The sequence below is a fragment of the Equus asinus genome, chromosome 16 (genome assembly GCF_041296235.1).
Source record: "Equus asinus isolate D_3611 breed Donkey chromosome 16, EquAss-T2T_v2, whole genome shotgun sequence".
In the NCBI taxonomy this organism is placed as follows: domain Eukaryota; kingdom Metazoa; phylum Chordata; class Mammalia; order Perissodactyla; family Equidae; genus Equus; species Equus asinus.
Window position 1 is genome coordinate 12,643,237 of NC_091805.1, and position 19,254 is coordinate 12,662,490.

General features: G+C 40.3%; 1 protein-coding gene across 6 annotated transcripts in view; it reads right to left on the reverse strand.

The window, feature by feature from the left end:
• SLC44A5 (solute carrier family 44 member 5) overlaps window positions 1–19,254 on the reverse strand; it is a 316,204-nt gene that overhangs the window by 39,441 nt on the left and 257,509 nt on the right. For all 6 annotated transcript variants that reach the window (XM_070486611.1, XM_070486609.1, XM_044749425.2 and 3 more), the window contains 2 exons: window positions 14,156–14,240; window positions 572–700 (listed from right to left, as the gene is read on the reverse strand). In XM_070486611.1, coding sequence (XP_070342712.1) covers window positions 572–700; window positions 14,156–14,240 — 214 coding nt within the window. The remainder of the gene's footprint in view (window positions 1–571; window positions 701–14,155; window positions 14,241–19,254) is intronic.

Here is a 19,254-nt window from a genome sequence, read left to right on the forward strand (position 1 = left end):
TGTGTGTCTTTGTCTTAGCTACATCCTGAGTCTCTAATTCTTTCTTTTTTCTGGAAAAACAGCACCTTTAATTTAGAAACCATTACTGCTACTTAGCATAATGAGGCTTTAGAATTTCTCTTATAAATCTCAAACTAGGGTAGGGTCTGGCAATTTTTTGAATGGATAATTTTCAAACTGTCTTTGGAAGTAAAGTTCTACTTGTTACTAAGTAGCCATGGAGCTTTATCACCATATTAATCAAAGGGTGACTGCAAATGACATTAGTTCCTAGCTCATGACAGCAAAAAATCCATACAGGTAGAGAATTTCTTGGTGGCAGGGAATAGTTGAAGATAATTTTCCAGACTTAACAGTCTTGCATAACACCCAAGTCTACAAAATGACATGCTGTAAATGGTGTGTGGTTTTTTTTGCGTGTACATGTGCATTTGTGTTTTAACGGAATGGTACCTTTAGAAATTATTTCCTAGAAGATTTAGGAGCTTATCCAGTTACAAATGCTCACGTTGCACTTGAGATAGAAACAAAAGCTAAATTCTTCTCTAGTTCTAAACTTAAACACAAATACCTTCACGGGCTTAGCAGAAGCTGCCTTGCAGAACTGACTGTAGTATGACCAGTAGTTTTCACGGGTTCTGTACATAAAGTGCATTTCCATGTAGGTTAAAAACTTTTCTGGGCACTTGGAGACGCAGATCTGTGAAGAAAAGGAAGACGGTGGTGGCAACGGAATTGAGTTGAACAAACCAAGGAAGTATCTACAAGGCTAGATTTCTAAATTATCCACCACAATAAAGAGGAAAGCACCAATTTCCATCTAAGAAACTTAAATCAATTTTCCAATCTTACTGTAACAATGAAATTTCCTGTACTAATCATCAATCTCTACTCCTTGACCTTTGATGTTGATGTTCTGTGAAAACAATAAGATGCTGTATAATGATGGACTTATTTTTAACTTCTGATATAGAGATACTTGTAGATCCACATGCAGCTCTGAGAAATAACAAATTCCACAATATCTTTCACCCCATGGAAATAAGTTGCATACTATAGTGCAATATCACAACCAGGAAACTGATATTGTTACGATCCACTAACCTTACTCAGATTTCACGAGTTTTACAAGTGCTTGTGTACGTGTGTGCGCAGTTCTATTCAATTTTATCACATGTAAATTTGTGCAACTACCACACAATGATGGACTTTTAATAAAATATTCTCTTTTGATTTTCTAAATTACTAGATAAGAGTATAATGCAAGATTAATCTTTCCTGTGTAGTTTATGCATTTTCAGTGCCAGTGAATTTTCAACAATTCTCAAAACATAATTGGGGTTGTATTACCATAACAAACTAACAAAATTAGGGCTATTTGTGGCAATCAATCATTGTTATAGTCTTTTAGCAACACCAGTCAAATGTGGGCAGAGAGGTCACGGATGCAATTATTTTACATTAATGAACTTTGGGGGCCTATTAATGCCAGACCAGATCACTGTGCTAGTCCCCAAAGCCACTGTGGAGTGACTGAAATCCAATTAGTAACTCCACAGAGAGAAGCAGAATCAGGGACGATGCGCTCTCTTGGTTTCGCTTTTGTTTGAAATAAAATAACAGAGGCGGCATTAAGCCATGAGCGTTGCAGTCAATCCTTACACATTCTCTTCTCCACCTTCAGTTCCTCCCCGTGAAAGGCTTTTCAGCTCTGCCTGTTTCATCTCCCTTCTGTACTTTGGTCACTATTCTAACTGGCCAGATTCTAGCTCAACCCATGTTGGCAGCTGGGTGAAAACACTGCTGCTGATCTGACATCTTGTTCCCATCCTTTGGGCCACGTTTCTGTTGCACACAAGGACATTTGGTGTTGACCCCACAGCTAAGCTATTAGATGGATAACTAAATGGATCTCTCACATCTCACAGTTAATATTGTTTTGTAGTGGCAGCAGTCCAATTTCTTCCGGACTTTTTTTTAAAAGGTTGGCACCTGAGTTAACATCTGTTGCCAATCTTTTTTCTTCTTCTTCTTCTTTCCAAAGCCCCCCCAGTACATAGTCGTATATTCTAGTCGTAGGTCCTTCTGGTTGTGCCATGTGGGACACCACCTCAGCATGGCTTGATGAGCGGTGCCACATCTGCACCCAGGATCTGAACTGGTGAAACCCTGGATCACTGAAGTGGAACAGGCAAACTTAACCACTTGGCCATGGGGCCGGCCCCTCTTCTGGAAGTTTTTGACAAGGTAAAGAACCCTTCTTCACATTCACACATCCATCTGTATTTTCTCTTTCTCAGTCTCTCGTATACACTTGTGAACACACACACAATCACATACACACACTCACATACCTCTAGAGGAAATATTGGAAGTTCCACAGTTTGTATCTTTCTACAAAAGCTGAGAAATTGTCTAGGGACATTCACAGCATCCAACACACTCACATTTTTGGGGAGAAGGCTAAGGTTAACATCAACGCAGATGTCAAAAGTTCACTCACTGGAGCTAAGCTGGATAAACCATCAACATATTAGGAGACACTTTATAGACTTTTAGGCTTTCACAGTTTGCTTATCTGACTTTGAAAGATAACTGAACTAGTTCCCCTATTGGATACATTTAAGTGGATTTATAAAAGTGAATACTAAAAGAACTAATGCTTTCACAGGCTCTAAATGATGGCAGGAACTACTGAGTTGGGACCATGGTGATTTCTGTATTTATAATACACACATATACAATGTATGCTACACATAAATGTGCTGTGTATGCAACATGTAAAAGAAAGTAATTTAAATGGTAAAAAGTGATTTGTTACAGAGAATCACATCAAATTTCATTCCAGACACAAATGAGCTGTTAAAAAACAATATAGCAACTGCTCTTTATTCTCTCTCTCTATAAGACCAATTTGTTCAGTTCAAATAGGGAGCTGATTAGTAGCAATCAAGATATAATTAGCCAAAAATGAAGGTTGCATTGAGGTTGGGTATCCTAATTCATCACAGTCTGTCCTTTAAATGTTTGTGACACGTGTCTGGACCATGCTGGCAGTTAACAAAAAGCATAATGCATAAAAAATATGGCTTGGATCAGTAGAAACACTATTGCCTGGCAGACCAAAAGCAAGTCTGCATTATCAGCAGCTAAAATATATTCGCACTCAATTCTGATTCTTTGCGTAACCACAAAGGAGCACGTTGAATGTAGTTCTTCATCATTATTTTTACATCTTCAATTCATATAGGTTTAACACTCTAATGCAAACTAAGATTTGGTAAGTGGAAGAGAATTACATTGAAGGTTAAAACACCACATTTCCTATGAAGAAAGGACGATACAGTAAATAATTTATGGAATGTAATAAAAAAGCATAATGTGCAAGGATTTTTTTTTTGTTTCATCATGGGAAAGATGAATTTAGTATAGTGAAAAAATTCCTAGGCTGGGAGTAGGCAGCTATTAATTTACTCATTAACTCAACAAATATTTACTGATCACCTACTCTGAACCTGTTCTAGGCACGGGGGACACAGTAGGGAACAAAATAAGTAAAAACCCTTGCTCTCAAGCAGTTTGCCTTCTATAGGGGGAGACCAGTAACAACAAATAGGTAAAATTATTTGTTATAAGATGGTAATAAATGCTATGGAGAAAAAGAAGGTTAAGGAGAAGGATCCAATATGGCGGCGTGAGTAGTCCTCTTTGTCTCTCCCCCTTCGAATCCACAACAAATTGGACATTCATTGCTTAACAAAGGATATCCATACAGCATCTTGGGACGCCTGAGAGACCCACGCGGCTATACATCGGAAGGCGGACGGACTTCCCTCTGGGAGGAGGTGGAGATGGGGGAAATTCTTCGACCCGACCCCGAACAGCCTAGTACCTGCAAGCGGCTTTCTTCCAGCGGACACCCCCAGGGCATCAGCACACACCTAGGGCAGGAGGGAGCGCACACCAGAGGAGCGACAGTGGAAACAGGTGACCAGAGCCCTACCTAAGCCCCCCGCAATTACACCTAAACCCAGAGGGAAGCTTCAGAGTTGCACACCTGAATCCGCGGGGAGAGCCTCTGCCCGCCATTGGCAGGGAGGCCCCACCTGGCGTCCACAGTGCCCAGAGGGTCCCGGAGAGAATCCCAAGTGGTGCAGCAGCCCTCCAGCTGCCACTGCCCGCCCCACTGTCTGCTGGGCGGGGCATGGGTTTGCCGGAGATCCCCTCGGAGAGGACTGGGGCTGGGTGGAGCTCCAGCGGCCGGCTCCGCGGCCCGGGGGGGAAGCTCCGGAGTTCTGCCCGGGAAGCAGACAAAGTCTCTTTCTGCCATTACCAGAGAGGGCCCGCCCAGCATCCACAACGCTGGGAGGGTCCCAGAGAGAATCCCAAATGGCACGGCAGCCCGCCAGCTGCCGCTGCCTGCCCCACTGACTGCAGGGCGGGGCTCGGGACTGCCGGAGATCTCCTGGGAGAGGACTGAGGCTGGGTGGTCCTCCAGCGACCGGCTCCGCAGACTTGGGAGGATACTTCAGAGTTCCGCCCCGGCAGCAGGCAAAGTCCCTACCTGCCATTAGTGGAGAGGCCCCACCCAGCATCCACAACACCGGGAGGGTCCTGAAGAGGAAAATACCAGGCAGGGCAGCAGCCGGCCAGCTGCCACTGAAGTCAAGGTCTCCAGCTATCCCCCAGACAGGGCAAAGGGCTCCCCGAGGTCCTGGGGGAGAGGACTGGGGCTGGGTGGAGCTCCAGTGACCCAGCTCCGTAGCCTAGGGGGAAACCCTACAGCCTCACAGCAGCCTCAGCGAAAGCCTCTGCACACCACTAATAGAGAGCACCCATCTGGAAGCCACAAGGCTAGAAGACCTCGGGACAAAAGTAGCATAGCTAGGTGAGCTAACCACAGACTGCAGAAGATGCCAATAGCTCTGCTGTGACCCATAGTGGACAAGTGAGATTTTGTGGGTGCCGACAGTGACGGAGCTGCAAATATAAGTGATCCTGGCCCTGGCCACTGGAAAAGCCCATAACACTGTGGCAGACCCCAAGGAGGGAGCATGTCTAGGTGGTCTGCCACAGTAGGCACCAGCAGCCTGAAGCCCTCCTGTGATGGCCCCCACAGCTGAAGAGGGAACCCACAGGACCACTGTGACTACGAGGAGGGGCCCAGGCCCAGTTATCAACAGCTGATAGGGTTCCTCGTTGGTGCAGTATAAACAGCTGCTCCCCCACCACACCAGTAGAGATAAGTGGAAGCAGTAACTAAACTCTATCTCTATGTGGAGGCACAAATCTACAACATCAAGCAATATGAAAAAATATATTAAATCTCCAGAATAGAAGGAAAATAACAAATACACAGAAAACAATCCCAAAGAAAGTGAAATATGTAACCTAAATGACGATGACTTCAAAACAGCCATCATTAAAAAACTCAATGAGTTAAAAGAGAATTCAGATAGACAACTCAACGAGTTCAGGAGCTGTGTCACAAAAGAGTTTGATACTATAAAGAAGAACCAAACAGAAATACTGGAAATGAAGAACACAATAGAGGAGATTAAGAAAAATCTAGATGCACTGAACAGTAGGGCCGATAATATGGAGGAAAGAATTAGCAATTTGGAAGATAGGAATATAGAAATGCTGCAGGCAGAGGAGGAGAGAGAAGTAAGACTAAAAAGAAATGAAGAAACTCTCCGAGAATTATCAGATGCAATTAGGAGATGCAACATAAGGCTTATAGGTATACCTGAGGGAGAAGAGAGGGAAAGGGGGTAGAAAGCCTATTCAAAGAAATAATGGCTGAGAACTTCCCAAACCTGCTGAGAGAGATGGAACTTCATGTGACAGAAGCCAATAGATCTCCAAACTTTATCAATGCAAGAAGACCAACCCCACGGTATATAGTAGCGAAGCTAGCAAAAGTCAACGACAAGGAGAAAATACTAAGGGCAGCCAGGCAGAAGAAATTAACCTACGAAGGAACCCCCATCAGGCTATCAGCAGATTTCTCAGCAGAAACTTTACAGGCTAGAAGAGAGTGGAATGATATATTCAAAAATCTGAAGGACAAAAACCTACAGCTGAGAATTCTCTACCCAGCGAAAATATCCTTCAAATACAATGGAGAAATAAAAACTTTCCCAGATAAACAAAAATTAAGGGAGTTCATTGCCACAAAACCTCCTCTTCAGGAAATGCTCAGGAAAACCCTCATTCCTGAAAAATCAAAAAAAGGAAAGGGGCTACAAAACCAAGAGCAGAGGAGATAAGTAGAAGGACAACAACAGAGAGTAGCAGCTCTCCATCAGAACAGATTAAACTTTGGGACAAGAAACAAAGGAAATTGAAGAAAACCGGAAAACAAGACATAAAATGGCAGTGGTAGGTCCCCACATCTCAATAATCACTCTAAATGTAAATGGACTGAACTCCCCAATCAAAAGACACAGAGTGGCAGGATGGATCAAAGAACAATACCCAACAATATGCTGCCTCCAGGAAACACACCTCAACCCCAAAGACAAACACAGACTCACAGTGAAGGGATGGAGAACAATACTCCAAGCTAATAATGAACAAAAGAAAGCAGGTGTCACTATACTAATATCAGACAAAGTAGACTTCAAAGCAAAACAGATAAAGAAAGACAAAGAGGGACAGTATATAATGATAAAAGGGACTCTCCACCAAGAAGACATAACACTTATAAATATATACGCACGCAACACAGGAGCACCAAAATATGTAAAGTAACTCTTAACAGAACTAAAAGAAGACATCAACAACAATTATTACATCAACAATACAATAATAGTAGGGGACCTCAACACACCATTAACACCACTGGACAGAACATCCAGACAGAAAATCAACAAGGAAATAATAGAATTAAATGAAAAATTAGACCAGATGGACTTAATAGATATATATAGAACACTCCATCCAAAAACAGCAGGTTACACATTCTTCTCAAGTGCGCATGGAACATTCTCAAGGATAGACCATATTTTGGGAAACAAAGCAAGCATCAATAAATACAAGAGAGTTGAAATAATATCAAGCATCTTTTCTGATCATAATGCTATGAAACTAGAAATCAACTACAAGAATAAAGCAGAGAAAGGTGCAAAAATGTGGAGACTAAACAACACGCTTCTGAACAAACAATGGATTATTGAAGAAATTAAAGAAGAAATCAAGCATTATCTGGAGACAAATGAAAATGAGAACATGACATGCCAAATCATTTGGGATGCAGCAAAAGCAGTCCTAAGAGGGAAATTCATTGCAATACAGGCTCACCTCACTAAACAAGAAAAAGCTCACATAAGCAACCTCAAACGACACCTAACAGAATTAGAAAAAAAAGAACAAACAAAGCCCAGAGTCAGCAGAAGGAGGGAAATAATAAAAATAAGAGCAGAAATAAATGATATTGAAACAAAAAAGACAGTAGAAAGGATCAATGAAACAAAGAGTTGGTTCTTCGAAAAAATTAACAAAATCGACAAACCCTTAGCCAGACTCACCAAGAAAAGAAGAGAGAAATTGCAAATAAATAAAATTAGGAATGAGAGAGGAGAAATCACAACAGATACCAATGAAATACAAGGGATCATAAGAGAATACTATGAAAAACTATATGCCAACAAATTGAACAACCTAGAAGAAATGGACAAATTCCTAGACTCCTACAACCTCCACAAACTGAATCAAGAAGAAATGGAGAATCTGAATAGGCCAATCACAAGTAAGGAAATAGAAACAGTAATAAAAAACCTTCCCAAAAATAAGAGTCCAGGACCAGATGGCTTCTCTGGAGAATTCCACCAAACATTCAAAGAAGATTTAATACCTATCCTTCTCAAACTATTCCAGAAAATTGAGGAAGATGGAGTACTCCCTAACACAATCTATGAAGCCACCATCACTCTGATCCCCAAACCTAGCAAGGACAACACAAAGAAGGAGAACTACAGACCGATATCACTGATGAACATAGATGCAAAAATCCTCAAAAAAATTCTGGCAAACCAAATACAGCAATACATCAAAAAGATTATACACCATGATCAAGTGGGATTTATACCAGGGACACAGGGATGGTTCAACATCCACAAGTCAATCAATGTGATACACTACATTAACAAATTGAGAAACAAAAACCACATGATCATCTCAATAGATGCAGAGAAAGCATTCGCCAAGATCCAACACGCATTTATGATAAAAACCCTCAATAAAATGGGTATAGAAGGAAAGTACCTCAACATAATAAAGGCCATATATGACAAACCCACTGCCAACATCATACTCAATGGACAAAAACTGAAAGCCATCCCTCAGAGGACAGGAACAAGACAAGGGTGCCCACTTTCACCACTCCTATTCAACATAGTACTGGAGGTGTTGGCCAGAGCAATTCGGCAGGAAAACGAAATAAAAGGAATCCAAATAGGTAATGAAGAAGTAAAACTCTCGCTGTTTGCAGACGACATGATCTTATATATAGAAAACCCCAAAGATTCCACAGAAAAACTATTAGAAACAACCAACAACTACAGCAAAGTAGCAGGGTATAAAATCAACATACATAAGGGGCTGGCCCCATGGCCGAGTGGTTAAGTTCGCGCGCTCCGCTGCAGGCGGCCCAGTGTTTCGTTAGTTCGAATCCTGGGCGCGGACATGGCACTGCTCATCAGACCACGCTGAGGCAGTGTCCCACATGCCACAACTAGAAGAACCCACAACGAAGAATACACAACTATGTCCCGGGGGGGCTTTGGGGAGAAAAAGGAAAAAATAAAATCTTTAAAAAAAAAAAAATCAACATACATAAATCAGTAGCATTTCTATACACTAACAATGAACTAACAGAAAAAGAACTCAAGAACTCAATCCCATTCACAATCGCAACGAAAAGAATAAAATACCTTGGGATAAATTTAACCAAGGAAGTGAAGGATTTATACAATGAAAACTACAAGACTTTCTTGAAAGAAATTGATGACGACATAAAGAGATGGAAAGACATTCCATGCACATGGATTGGAAGAATAAACATTGTTAAAATGTCCATACTACCTAAAGAAATCTACAGATTCAATGCTATTCCAATCAGAATCCCAAGGACATTCTTTACAGAAATTGAACAAAGAATCCTAAAATTCATATGGGGCAACAAAAGACCGCGAATTGCTGAAGCAATCCTGAGCAAGAAAAACAAAGCCAGAGGAATCACAATCCCCGATTTCAAAACATACTACAAAGCTACAGTAATCAAAACAGCATGGTACTGGTACAAAAACAGGTCCACAGATCAATGGAACAGAATTGAAAGCCCAGAGATAAAACCACACACCTATGGACAGCTAATCTTCGACAAAGGAGCGGAGGGCCTACATTGGAGAAAAGAAAGTCTCTTCAACAAATGGTGCTGGGAAAACTGGACAGCCACATGCAAAAGATTGAAAATTGACCATTCTTTTTCACCACACACCAAAATAAACTCAAAATGGATCAAAGACCTAAAGATTAGGCCTGAAACAATAAGTCTTCTAGAAGAAAATATAGGCAGTACACTCTTTGACATCAGTTTCAAAAGAATCTTTTCAGACACTATAACTCCTCAGTTGAGGGAAACAATAGAAAAAATAAACAAATGGGATTTCTTCAGACTAAAGAGCTTCTTCAAGGCAAGGGAAAACAGGATTGAAACAAAAAAACAGCCCACTAATTGGGAAAAAATATTTACAAGCCACTTATCCGACAAAGGGTTAATCTCCATAATATACAAAGAACTCACACAGCTTAACAACAAAAAAACAAACAACCCGATCAAAAAATGGGCAGAGGACATGAACAGACATTTCTCAAAAGAAGATATAAGGATGGCCAATAGACACATGAAAAGATGTTCATCATCGCTAATCATCAGGGAAATGCAAATCAAAACTACACTAAGATATCACCTTACACCCGTTAGATTGGCAAAAACATCCAAAACCAAGAGCGACAAATGTTGGAGAGGTTGTGGAGAAAAAGGAACCCTCATACACTGTTGGTGGGAATGCAAACTAGTGCAGCCACTATGCAAAACAGTATGGAGATTTCTGAAAAAGTTAAAAATAGAAATACTTTATGACCCAGCCATCCCACTTCTGGGTATCTATCCTAAGAACCTGAAATCAGAAATCCAAGAGTCCTTTGCACCCCTATGTTCATCGCAGCATTATTTACAATAGCCAAGACATGGAACCAACCTAAATGCCCAGAAACTGATGATTGGATAAAGAAGATATGGTATATATACACAATGGAATACTACTCAGCCATAAAAAACGACAAAATTGGTCCATTCGCAGCAACATGGATGGACCTAGAGGGTATTATGTTAAGCGAAATAAGCCAGACAGAGAAAGACGAACTCTATATGACTCCACTCATAGGTGGAAGATAACATATAGACAAGGAGAACTGATCGGTGGTTACCAGGGAAAAGGGAGGGTGGGGGGAGGGCACAAAGGGGGAAGTGGTGTACCCACAACAAGACTAACAATAATGTACAACTGAAATCTCACAAGGCTGTAATCTATCATAATCTTAATAAAAAAAAAAAAGGTTAAAAGGAGGCAGGAGGATGAAAGGTAGCCGGGTGGGATTCCAATTTTAAATACACAGCCAAGGAAGGCCTCACAACAGCCACATGCAAAAGAATGAAAGAAGACCATCATCTTACACCACACACAAAAATTAACTCAAAATGGATTAAAGACTTGAATGCAGGCCCGAAACCATAAAACTCCTAGAAGAAAATATAGGCAGTATGCTCTTTGAGATCTGTCTTAGCAGCATATTTTCAAGTACCATGTCTGACCAGGCAAGGGAAACAAAAGAAAAAATAAACAAGTGGGACTACATCAAACTAAAAAGCTTCTGCATAGCAGAGGAAACCATCAACCAAACAAAAAGACAACCTAACAAATGGGTCAAGATATTTTCAAATCAAATATCTGATAAGAGGTTAATATTCAAAATATATAAAGAACTCATACTTCTCAGAAACAAAGAAACAACAACCCAATTAAAAAATGGGCAAAAGATCTGAACAGACATTTTTCCAAAGAAGATATACAAATGTCCAACAGGCACGTGAAAAGATGTTCAACATCACTAATTATTAGGGAAATGTAAATCAAAACTATGATGGGATTCACCTCATGCCCATCAGAATGGCTGTAATTAACAAGACAAGAAATAACAAGTGGTGGAGAGAATGTGGAGAAAAGCGAACTCTCATACACTGCTGGTGAGAATGTAAACTGGTGCAGCAATTACGGAAAATAGTATGGAGATCCCTCAAAAAACTAAAAATAGCACTACTATATGATTTAGCTATTCCACTGCTGGGTATTTATCCAAAGAATACAAAAACACAAATGTTTTTAAAGATGTATGGACCCCTATGTTCATTGCAGCATTATTCACAATAGCCAAGACTTGGAATCAACCTAAGTATCCATCAAAGGATGAATGGATAAAGAAGATGTGGTATATACATATACAATGGACTATTACTTAGCTATAAAAAAAAAAGATGAAATCTTGCCATTTGCAACAACATGGATGGAGCTGGAGGGTATTATGCTAAGTGAAATAAGTCAGATGGAGAAAGTCAAATACTGTATGATCTCACTCATAAGTAGAAGATAAAAACAACAACAACAACAACAAATACAGAGATTGGATTGGTGATTACCAGAGGGGAAGTAGGAAGGGAAAAGGGTGAAAGAGGAGACAGGGCACATGTGTACGGCGATGGATGGTAGTTGGTCTTTTGGTGGTGAACATGATGTAGTCTACACAGAAATAAAAATATAATCATGTACACAAGAATTTTATGTAATGTTATAAACCAATGTTACCTCAATTTAAAAAAAAAGGAAAACAAGAAAGCCCTCACAAAATAAAGGTAAAATTTGAAGAAAGACTTGAGGAAGACTAGTGATTAAGCATAGTCCTCTGGAGAAAGAGTACTCCAGGCAGGGAGAAGATCAAAATCTAAGGCTCTCAGGTGGGAGATTTCCCAGATTCTGTGAAGACAACAGATGTTTAGTATGACATGAGTGCAGCGAGCCCAGGAAGAGTAACAGCAGGTGCAGTCAGAGAGTTGGGAAAACAGTGAAGGACCTTGTAAGCCATTGTTAGAACTTTGGCTTTTAATCTGAGTAATTTGGGAAGCTATTGGTGGGGTTGAGCAAAGGGGGGGCATAATGCGACTTATATTTAACAAGATCACACTAGCTGTTGGGTGGAAAAGAGACCATAAGGAATGGGAGGCAGGGGCAAGTATAGAGGCAGAGAGACCAGTCAGGAGGTCATTAAACTAATCTAGAAAAAAGATGATGCTTCCTTGAAAAAAAGGAAGAGATAGTGAGAAGTAATTTGGTTCAGGGTGAATTCTGAATGGAGACCAGAAAATTTGCTGACAGCTCAAATGAGTGTGAGACAAAGAGAGGAATCAAGGATGATTCCATGGTATTTGGAGCTGGTCTTAATTGAAAGATGATTCATTGGAGCGTTGGAGGGATTGAGATGATCAGACAGTGGGATATTTGAAATTGAGATTACAAAGGGTGGTAATTATTGGTACTGACAAAGTAAAGGATTTGACCTTGGAATGGGTGGCTGTGGTAGAAAACAAGGTATTGTAGTAGAGATGGTCACAGAACTAAGATGCCAATATCCCAAGTTGGCTTTAGTCTCAGCAGGAAATAGGTATCAAAAGTCTTTGAGAGAGATGAGGAAGAAAGATAGGAAGCAGATTTATGAACAAGATCTAGGGAAGATCTTTGAGTGTAGTTTACTACACATGGAACCAGGAAGAGGCAAGTAAGTCAGAAACCTACTAAGTTTTTGAGGTAATTGTACTGCCGAAGAATTCATGAACTAACCTGAAAGGCCTTTGACTGTTAAAAAAATCTTTGAGGTGCTAAACTTGAACAACAGGAAGTGAGCTGCAAAGCTATATGGCCCCCAAGAGGGCATATTTCCAATGCTCAGCAATGGCATGGCCTGATGCTAAAAGACAGGAAATAACCTCTCAGGTGGTCCAGCAAATAACCAGAGGATGCCATGCATAAGCAAGTTCCTCTCAGAGAACACAATCCAGGTGGAATAAAGGACTATTCTCCAATGCCATGCATCAGAGACCGCTGTGCATTTACTACTTCTCCCTTTCGGAACAAGAGTTTGTTTTCTAATTCTCCAAGCCCCATTCCTCATTGTGCATTTAGTGTCAAGACCTACCTGATGGAGAGACTGTGAGTCACCCATAGATCTTGGACTTCGGGGTAAAGACAGAACTACATGGGACTCTGGGTTGTCTCCCTCGGGAAGAAGGGTGTTCTGGATGACAGAGGGGTAGACTATGGAAGACACAATTAACTGCCCCTTGAAGTTTGTGCCTCTCGTTCCACTTGTTCCATGGTACAGAAGAGGCTGCTCAGCCACACCTACCTTGCTTGATTCTTTCCTTCTTGCATCTAGGTGGACGTATAAGACTATTGTGTCTATGGCATGCAAGTAGAAATGCAACATGTGACACTTCTGAGCCAAGGCTTCTAAGAGGAGGAGTGCCTTATTCATCCTCTCTGTTCCCTTCTGCACCTGGATGCAGATGATGAGGAGGATTAAGGGATGGCAGAGCCACCAGATGAAAGGAGCCTGGAGGAGGGTCTCCCACTGACCAGAAACACCAGCCTCATACAGTCATATGGCCAAAAGTAAACTTTATTGGGTTAAGTCACGGAAAAACTAGGGTTTTTTAGCTGCAGTAACTAACTTTACTTTTCCCAAAACTGATACTGAGAAAAATATCTCCACTTCTCTGGACTGTGGTTTTTTCATTTATAAAAATAGTTGGTTGGACAAGATAATCACTGCGATTCCTTAGAGATATTAAAATAATTAATTCCTCCTTAGTTTTGATTGTATGTGAAGAAACATGAGCTCACACTTATGTCTTCCCACCTTCCATAAATTCACCATTAACCACACACACACACACAGAGAACTCAAATGAAATTTTGAATTCTTTCATCCAAGAATGTTCAAAATTTTTAACACACTAGTGAAGCACCTTTTACCTTACCTGTGTGGTAGGGCACTGTAGGTTTACCAGCAAGGAGGGACTGGTACAGCTGAACAGGTTAAAGTAAAACAAAATGGTCTTGTTCCTGTTAAGAAAACAACATAAAACAATTTTTTTAGTGACTGTGGAAATGTTCTGTATCATTTCAGACCCTGTACATTTTTAATATAACGTGACCTTTAAAAATTGGCTTCATTTTCTCTAGACAGCTGCAATATATTCCCCAACTCCCCTTTAAGCTCCCTAACATTTAAAGCACCTTTTTATAATAGTAAAAAGTTGAAATAATCAAATTGTCCATCAACAGGGGATTGGTTAAATAAAGAATTATACATCCATAAAATGGAAGACTACATTGCCATTGAAAATAATGTTGAAGAAAGTGTTTAATGGATGGAGAAATTTACACTACATTAATTTTAGGAAGCAAGTTGCTGAAGAGTAGTAAAACATGATTTGATTTTAATTTTGCAAAAACAGGTATAATATATGCAGAAATGAATTATTATATCTGAATGGTGGAATTATATTTGTTTAGTTAATTTTTTGTATCTTTGTGGATTTGTTAAAATAAACATGTATTACTTTGGTAATCTGAAAAAAAGATAAATAAATTGAGCGATATTTTCTCCCTGTTCAAAATTATGGTCAGTGGCGTAGTAACGGGACAGGAAATTGAGATTCAGAACAGAATCACAGCTTGCCAAATGGCAGAGTAATACTTCACTGAATGCTAGTAATCAGAGAAAATGGAAGAAAAAGGAGGAAGTGAGAGAAGACTAGAAAGTGGAAGGGGAAGGCAGGGAAAGAAAGAAAAGGGAGAGAAGTTCCTTGTCCTGTGTTCTTCAGCAGGAAGGGGTTACAGGGAGCTGATGGTGTGACCCATGCGCGTCCTAGTCATATCTGAATAGTAAATGGGTACAGGGAGAAATTCCTTCTCTGCCTCTTCCAGCTTCTGGTGGCTGCTGGCCTTCCATGGCTTGTGGTTGCAGCACTGCAAACGGTCACACTGCCTCCCCTTTTCGGTTTGCGTCAGTCCTCTCTCTGAGTCTCTCTCATAAGGACGCTTGTGATTTCATTTAGTGCTTTCCTGTATAATCGAGGATAATGTCACCATCTCAAGATCATTGATTACATCTGCAAAGACCCCTTTTCCACGGACAAGAGAGCTTCACATATTGAGGTATGTGGAGTAACTATTCAAGTTCAAAACGGATTCAGTTTGAACTAAAAAGCCTGACTTATGGCCTATCAAACATACATTGTACGTCTGCTTAACCATCAAAGTAAAGAATGCACTGTCTTAAAATAAGAATGCATACTTCCCCTCCTCCGCCCTATTGGTATAACACTTGGATTAGTCCCCTTCCTTACATCATGGTCACGTTGGTCTGCTAAATTGCAAGTGAATACCTCTTTGAAATTTTGAAGAAAATGTACCCTGGGTATAATATGTAGTGAACTCAAGACAAGTGGCTGTCCAACTTTAGCATGCATCAGTAAAACTTGGAACGTTTGTTGAAAATCGTGATTCCTGACTCTTTCTCAACCCTTGAGATCCCAAATCTCAGGATACAGGGCCTAAGAATTCACGTTTTTTCCCTATGCTCCGCAGTAGATTCAGATACAAGTGGTCTATAAACCACACCTTGAGAGAACATAGTCCTAAACATTCAAGAGGAATGTTCCCAGCACCTCGTCAAATCCCCAACTAATTAATAAGACCACATACATAGCATACAATGTATAAGAGGTGGTTGAGTAATATTTTTCCTAGTGACTCAGAATCACCAAGTAGGATCTAAATCCAAGGCTAAAGAAAGCTCTCCGCAAAGAATGTGGGCTAGATCCTTGCATCACTTCTACCCCTTCCTGGCCCTGTCCCTGCCCCTGTGGATTGGAGACAGTGGAGTTGGTGGATATGATGATCACAGTCAAGAAGATTTTCCCTCCTCTTCTCATTAAAAGATTATCTCTTCCCAATTCCACATTACAGAAGACTCTGAGAGAATCTCATTTTCCAGTTGGACCCCTCTTGTGTTGTAGACTTACTAGTCAGCCCTCTGTGCCCATTTTAGCAGGGAGAAATGAGACCCAAAGAGACCACAAGAGAGTTGAAAAAAGCCAATGGGGCAGAAAGAGGGCAGCATTGAAACAACCTGTCATGAGAGGATGTGGAGTCAAGTAAATGAGCTCGCATCTCCTTGATGGTACTTCATCTGATAACAAGAGACTGAGGGTAAATCACTGGGGATGGAGAGAAAGCAATTTGGAGGAAGGCAAGCCAAAGCTGATCTCTCAAATCAGAAGACTATTCAGTGAAAACTTCCGCAGAGAATTTCTACTTGTCTACCATGAGAGAGCCAGCCTTTGGACGCTTACCCCAAAGAAAGTGTTGATAGCTAGTCTGTTATGTCTTAGCTGCAGCAGCAAACAACAATATGGGACTAGGGCAGTGGCCAGGAAAGTAACAGACACTCCTTGTCCTTCCATCCCTCACAACACAAAGAAAGACCTAGAGCCAGAAGAGAGGGAAGAGAGGGGAAATAGCAGACCAGGCCCTCTCTCCCGCTCTAAGTGCCGCAGCAGAGTTCAGACCTGAGCTGGGGGATCGGAAGAAATGAAATTTGAATCTTAAATTGGACTACACTGAACTTTACAACAACAGAAAGCATTTGGAAAGCTATGGAATCTACCTGAGATGTCAAAGTGAGAAGAGAGATTTGAAAGAACAGTGTTAAGGGCAATGATAGGGGAAAAATAAACTCATTTCATGTTAGTAATCCCATCGAGTTCAGATGGCTCAAGAATCTGGTTATAAATTCACACAAAATACGCGCAAGCCTTCTTCACAATTCCACAAGAGTCAGCCTGGCTCTTTCACTATCCGTGCAACGATATCATCCACACAGTCTTATGGTGCATGTGATTCAAATATGTACCTAAGCAAATGGATAAATTATTGCATGCCATGGATCATTGGAGTCCCTTAGGAGCAGTTAAAACTGAATGGTAAATCAGTAAGTGTCAAGAGTCCCCCATAGGTAAAATTGATTTATAAACTGCAAAATGCTACATAAACTCAAGTTATTCACCAGATTATGCTATCCTCAGGGGTAAGGTTTAAACATTATTCATCTTTATAACCCTACCTTGCCAATACTTAGCCTTAGTACTTGGCCCATTCTATGGTACTTATTAAATGTTGTAGAATGAATGAGACCAATTCCAGAATAGATTTTTTTCAAAATCTGAGAATCCTCCTTAGTTTTTCAGTACAAATATGTAGTCATTCTATCACAATCTCTGATATCCTTAAACTTCAGTGGATCTCAGCTTCTTTAGGTACAAAGTAGATGATCATGGTTGCAGTTGAGCACTTCTGTGAGAGGGACCAAGGAAGTAACTCATCATTTAACTTGAATTGTTATTTCCACCAAGAAACAACAAAATACAAGCAACTGCAAATTACTAGTTCGAGATGGTGTGCTGTGAACTTAAGCCTATCTCTCTTCTTTCCTGAGACCCATGGAAAGAAAATACTAAGAGTACAATAAGGAATAAACTTCACCATACTAGCCTAGGGTGTGGAGAAGGGCATCTGCTCACAATTGCACAAGAGAGTTCAACAATTTCTGGAAGATGGAGAACATATGAAATCGTGTTGAGTGATGAATGCACCAGATAGGGGCTACGAAAAGGGTGGGATATAATTTGCCTGTTATAAATTATGAGACATAGTGGACTCAGAGCTGAGAATGAGAAATGTGGCCAAAATGATAAGATTAATTGCAGGTTTATATACAGATCTACAGTGCAAAGCAGCACCTCTGCGCTTTTCCCATACCCTACACTTAGAATTTCAGCATCCAGGAAAAACAGACAAAAACAGAGGCCTCTTTTGTTCAATGAACCTTCTGGGGATAGCAACGGCTCTTGTGGGATTTGGTACCCCTGCTTACAAACTTTCATATTCTGGCATTTTGAAAGCCCATGCCTGACAGCCAGCTTCCCATCAATTCATGCTGTAGTGAAATCTGACAGCCAACACAGCCCCATCCCCCATACAGGGCAAAGGCTTCCCGGAAAATTGAGCTTCAAACACAGCAGCTGAGAAAATTCACAGAGGTGTACCTGGTTCTTCTTTCTTTAGTAAGAATGGATAATCAAGTAGTGTCAGGAATGTAAGAGGAATCAGGACATGAAAGAAAAAGACTAAGGTAAACAAACAAATACTGGTGCTAGATGAAATAAAAATAATTCAGGGCATAGGAGGGTCATTTTAAAAAAAACCAATAGTTCCATGGTAATTCAAACAGATTATCCACAAAATAAAAATACTATGCTATTAGAAAGGAATAATTTAGAGCACCAGAGGGCTTTCAGAGATTAAAAATATGATTGCCAAAATTAAAAAAAATCAAAATAAGAACTGAAAAAAATTGAGAAAATCTCCTAGAAAATAGAATAAAGTCATAGATGGAAAACATAAGAAAAAAAAAAGAGGTATTGAGACTAATCCAGGAGGTCCAGGGTATGATAACAGAGTTTCAAAAAGAGAACCAATAAAATGGAAAGAAAGAAAACAGCAAAGAAACAACTGATGATAATTTTCCAGAGCTGATAAGAGTCATAGCTCTTCAGAATTAAAGGATCCACTGAAGACTGAACAAGAAGAGTAACAATTTAAAAAGACGTACTTTGAAATGTGAGATTTCAGAACACCAAGAAGAAAGAAATGATTTTAAATGCTTTCCAAGAGGAAGAGGTCACCACTAGGTGTGTGAACAGACTGGCATTAGATACTGGATGCCAAAAACAATGGAACAATGTCTTCAAATTTCGACAAGAATTGTCTTTCAAGCTACAATTCTATCGCTAGGCCACCAACTCTAAAGATGGAAAAGAAAATGTTTCCAGGGACTCAGCAAATTTCCTTCCTGTGCTTCCTTTTCTTAGGAAGATAATCGAGAATGTTCTCCATCAAAACAAGAGGGTCAAAAAAGAAAGAAGACAACTTGAGATACAGGAAACAGGGCATGGAATACCCTTATATTTGTTTGGTTATCTGAAATTAAAACTTAAGCAGGCATTCTGTG